General features: G+C 42.4%; 1 protein-coding gene across 1 annotated transcript in view; it reads left to right on the top strand.

Annotated features, from left to right (window-relative positions):
* The window catches only part of T265_04102 (hypothetical protein), a gene marked incomplete at both ends in the record, with an annotated part of 7,477 nt that extends 5,589 nt beyond the window's left edge, over positions 1–1,888 (top strand). Inside the window, 2 exons of the mRNA XM_009168748.1 lie at positions 434–975; positions 1,868–1,888. Of these exons, the coding sequence (XP_009167012.1) occupies positions 434–975; positions 1,868–1,888 (563 nt within the window). The remainder of the gene's footprint in view (positions 1–433; positions 976–1,867) is intronic.
* Between the last annotated feature and the right edge of the window lie 3,655 nt (positions 1,889–5,543).

Below are 5,543 nucleotides of genomic sequence, written 5' to 3'. Positions count from 1 at the left end.
TACAGAACCGAACCTGACTGATTCATGGAGCCGAGAAGCATCATAGGAGGCGCGAACGCTGGGGAAGGTCAATAAATACTAACACACTCCAAACAGATTGTGTGTGACTTCTTTCAAGTCATGTATCTAAAAAGTAATTTATGAGACCTCGTGTTAAACAGAGACCACAGGAAGTCCAGCAATAATAAAGTAATCGTTCAGCTGTAGCACGCTTTTGATGCCTAGCTGGCTAGCAACCAGAACCACCACGGACCTTCCGGTCAGTAAATTCGCGCTCCGACCAGTTGGTTCTTCTTGTCCCAAGAAATTCAGTAAAGAAACACTTGTCCGAGAAGCCATTTGTTTTTCATTTTCGATGAATTTCTTGACATCTGACCTGCTTTCTGTCTGAAATGACCTACTCTTTGTTTTCCCTGTGCTGTCAATTTTTCAGATTACCAAGTGACTCTGAACTATGTAAATCAATTATTTTCCCGACTGATGAAACAACACGCCGGTCAGACTGATTTCTGCTCTACATTGGCGACTGGAAACATGGGTGTTGATGACCCTGCACCGACGAATAGCCCCATGCCGTTGTTTCCCTTCCTCACCACTGATAGCCAACAAAGCCAGAAATCCGACTCACCTTTTCCGTGGAGTCATTCGTTTCTTCATCAGGCCACATCGAACGAAATCATGAACACTCATCCTTTGTTTTACGACTACCAACCTGCGCAAGAGTCCATTCAGTCGAAACCGACCAGTGAAAGTGGGTACCATTCATCCGTCCACCATAGCAGCAGTTCACCGTCAGATCCTGTCGCTTCACCCAACGTCTGTACGACCGAAAAGCATCGCCAGTATCGCAAGGCTCGGGCTTACTTTCAACCAAAACACATGCAGTGTTTGGAAGACTTTTTCCGCCGGAGTCCGTACTTGTCTACTAAAGATAGAGAAATGCTATCACAGAAGCTTCAGCTTTCAGAAGACCGAGTAAGTCAATCGGAAGGTTCAGTTCCAAGTCTGTTTTATTAGTGATTGACTGACTGACTGACTGACTGATTGATTGATTGATTGATTGATTGATTGATTGATTGATTGATTAAATGATTGCTGACTTCTTCACCATACTGAAATAGATTGCCTAGTACAATGTACAACAGTTTGACTACACGAATCGATATAGTCTTGATAATGACTAGTTATTGATTAGAGCAAAGCTAACAAATGTGGAGTTGCAATGGAGGCGTCGAACAGAATGTGGAAATAACCGAGGATTCAGGTGGGTAGTAATTGTTTGATGGGTTTCTCGGGATGGGGAGGTGGAGGGGATACTATGTGGTTGTACGACCTCCTTTATTCCACAGCGTGAAAATTAGTCAACCCGATAATTTAGAGTAAGCTGCCCCATGGAATTCTGCAAGTAGCAGGATTCACTCGGCCTTGTTCATTTAGTTCTTAGTCAACCCGATAATTTAGAGTAAGCTGTCCCATGGAGTTCTGCAAGTAGCGGGATTCACTCGGCCTTGTTTATTTAGTTCTCACGCTAATTCTCGTCAGCACGGTGTCATTGACGATTTCATCCCGACTGGTGATGAAACTTTTGTAATCCAACTGTCAAGCTCGGCGAAAAGTCGAACAGCCAAGCAACGCACCCAAGATGCCTATACTCGACAAAGTCGCCAGAATTTCATTCATTTCCATTGCCACATACCTGTATTTGTATTAGACAATTCCTGAGACAACAAATGCAACTGGCGGTTACTGGTAGTTTGAGCTGGGGTGCTTATCAAGTGAGACCGGGATAGCCATGTGCTTGGCGTAGGGAGTCCCAAACTGAATGTGCGTGATGCATCCTCATCATCATCATCATCATCATATAAAGGCGGACGGGGAAGGGACTTAGTGCTAGCTCACCACAATCATTCCGAGGTGCTTACACCTCCAGACATTCACTCAGGTGATCTGGATAGAAACTGACAACAAGATCGCCACTGACATTGGTTGGCAGCCATACTTTGCAGCGTTTCCAGCAAGACGCAGTGGGGACCACCCCATCCTGGAAGGCGAGTTGCACCGATAGCACCCAAGCGTTTCGTGAGCTTCTTCATACTCCTCTGCCAAGTCAAGATGCATGATGGGGCTACTCACAAAGCGACTGACGCACAAAGTGTTGTTCATCCGGACCTCCCTAGGTAGATTTGTAGATGTGCATTCGCTGATGACGCCCAACAAGTGTGAAACAGCTGTTCTGTGCTTTTGGACGCTTCAACGTAAACAACAATGGATTCCGGCTTCAAAGTAAACAACAATGGATTCCGGAGTCTCTTTTTCCTCAAACACCCATGCTTTGCATCAATGTCTGTTTAGTTCTGACGAAGAAAAGGGTATTGAAAATCTGTGTGCAAGTAAATTTCCGAACAGGAAATAACACCGCACAGGAACAAACATAAGACTAGGGCTGTGGCATGCTATGGCACTTTATATGGGCATTTATTCGAGATGTTCTTTGATACCAAATTCCAGATCGGTTCATCCCCTGTGAATTCAACAGCGCTGCAGACCCCGTGCATAGGAATATTTAAGACAATATCACCAAGTTTTATCAGATGTTTAATTGTAAAGCAGAACATCTTCCAAACTTTCAAACCCATGTTTCATCTGTTTTCAGATTCGAACGTGGTTCCAAAACCGCAGGATGCGAGAAAAGCGAAACCCTGCGAGATTTCGTCGTTCAGTACCAGTGTCAGAAAGTTCGATTCCATCCCAAACGTGAAAAATTCCCCATGCTGCAGTAGAAAGTGTGTACAAGTCGTTGTATTGTGATATCCAACCGGCCTCATTGGATTACGATCGATATGCTGGTAGCTATCCACCCATTTCATTTGAAGCAAGTATCTTTTTGTACCGTTACAAGTTGAACTTTTGAATGTACATAGTTGTGCGCTAGTCAAGAAATGACTTCACTCAACAGTTCAGTGCGGCTGATCGAGCGCGCTATTTAAAATGGAAATTCTTTGACAGCCTTTTATTATGCTTATTATCGTCGGAATTTTCCTTAAACAAAAAGACATCAGACGAGTTATGTTAATTCCTTCTTCGTACCAATGAGAGCAGCTCTCGATCAAACCAGACAGGTAAATGAACAATGTTTTAATTAATGTATTGGTCTACTTGTAATTTGTCAGTAGTAAAGGAAAAAGAGGGTAATTAATGTAGGGGTATGCTTCTATGACGTGGGTGGCAGTAACTACATCCGCAACCGCGGACAGGTGCTGCAGGATAAGAAAAATCAATGTATAATCCTTCTAACCTGAAAAACGAAGCCACCTGGCCGATTAACTCTTATTTACCGCTGCACACAACATCGGTGGCTTTGCTTGTTATTCTAGGTGGAGAAACGTGGTTATCGGGGATTAACTCTGAAGGAATGAGTTTAGTACGCTTTGTATGTGCGGTTTGTGTATGCACACTGGGAGTGGGGTTGTGTCAACGGTCTTTCGTAAATGTTGACTTCGGGTGTCCTACCCAGGGATATAAACGAGAACTTCAGAAAAGCGTTTCAGTTTCTCTAACGATCTACGGGATAGTCTCTCTGTGACGTGGCAAGTCGAGCTGAATAAGGGTTGTTCAGTGGCCGAATGAAATTGCTATCGAATCAACCAGACAGGATACAATCCCCTGAAAACTCGATTAAGGTTCACCTAATCACTGCCTTACTTCTCATTCATACCAGACAATTGTGGACTAGCGTAGTGTTAGCAGAGTATCTTGCTCCAACGAATTTTAGAAAGAAATTTGTTTGTCAAACCTGAAATCTGTATAACGTTGCCTAAGATCAACCTTTTTCTATGATCTTACCAGTCGTATTATAAAAGATTATCGATTTTACACAGATTCATGTCAGTCGAGGATAGAAACGGAGGGACGAGTCACCTTAATCAACTGTTCAAGGTCAACCTAAGGCAAATAACAACCAGACAGCTTAAATTTGCCAGATCGATGATTGCCATCACTGCATTTGGGGCGTGTTATGCAACTGCAATACCAATTATGTATTGATCAGAAAAGATACGATGAAGCATCGAATTATAATTCCAAATTTTTCAGGTTCTAATGGTTTGTTTTCACGACAAAACAGCCTTTTTTGGTTATCCACGGGGGTCAATTTTTTCTGGTCAGCACAAAAATAACTATCACGTGATCCTCACGTCAACAGGACCTGATAAGCACTATCCAGATTGACCTTGAGAATAAATCAGTAAAAGTAATCATCAGAGGAATCTGTCCGAATAGGATGAGAATTTTGCCGGTTCTGGACATCATCAAATAACTCGTGTGCTCTATGAAACTCATGACAGAGCAATTTCCAAGCTACTAATCGAATGAAGCTGCCTCGAAGAGGAGACATTTCAACATTGCCCGTGAAAGGTACTGTGCTGATCCTTGATAGCAATATTCCTTGGTAATTGTTAGTTTTTCAGGGATGCCATATAAAGATTAATTAAAATCCACAGAAAATAATACGATCTCGTTGAACGGGGTTTCTCGACCCAAGGGTTGACGACAAGTGGACTATAGCTGTCATCCATAAGGAGAAGAACCGTCTGTGGCGGTTTAAACTTCGAACTTATCGACCGGAAAGAGGTAGGACTATGTTAGGTGTACTAAATGAGCCATGTTAAAGAGGCATTAACACTGTATGGTAAACAGGGACTTGACTGTTGTTTATTGATATATGTAAGATGCTTCAAGGCGATTAGATTTATTTTATTTGCTTCTCCTTTTGGGAGATAGCCGAATCTGAAAAGAAAACGTGCAGACCCAATGTGACCACCTGATAAGAATGCAGCTCCTTTTGAAATAGAGTATTGGGATCTTTTTCGTAAGATGTACACGTCGAGACACTTGTGTGCATGGGGAACATCCGTTGCAGGGGTATATCAAAAAATCAATATTTTAAACTTTCCCTATAACTCGCCTTCTCAAATTTGTTGGCGACGAGGAATGAAAGTGAGAATTAATCCAAATGGAAAGGGAATTATTGAAGGACAAATGGGGTTTGAACCTCTGACAGTGCTTCATCAGTTCGAAGATGTGTGCAATTATGGCCATACAACCATAATACTACAGCAATAATGATGCGGAATTCGAATATGAACAAGAAAATGAATAATAAGTATATAAGATCAATGTGATGATCAAGGATTTTCACTAGCCATTTTGATTTACCCTGTTGCCCGAACAAGAAGAACTGAACTATTTGTTTCCAGTTGATAAGATGCACAAATGTTGTTGATTAACTTTTTGCCGCCAGAAAATTGGAAACACGCATCAATCGTTGGCGCCAGTACTAGATGAAAAATGGGTAGCCACATCCTACAGCTTATGAGGTCTGTGTAGTAGTGAAGCAACGATTTTTCTTTGGAATAAGGACAGTCAAACTGGATGAATGTATGTTCGAAGCTTCCGGATGGAACCAGGTGACTGTCACGCATTTTCCATTGGTGCATCGATTCCCAGAAGAAGCTGTAGTCTGATTGGCTAACTCACTCACGTGA

This window comes from Opisthorchis viverrini, assembly GCF_000715545.1.
Source record: "Opisthorchis viverrini unplaced genomic scaffold opera_v5_64, whole genome shotgun sequence".
In the NCBI taxonomy this organism is placed as follows: domain Eukaryota; kingdom Metazoa; phylum Platyhelminthes; class Trematoda; order Opisthorchiida; family Opisthorchiidae; genus Opisthorchis; species Opisthorchis viverrini.
This window is presented reverse-complemented; position numbering and strand designations above follow the sequence as displayed.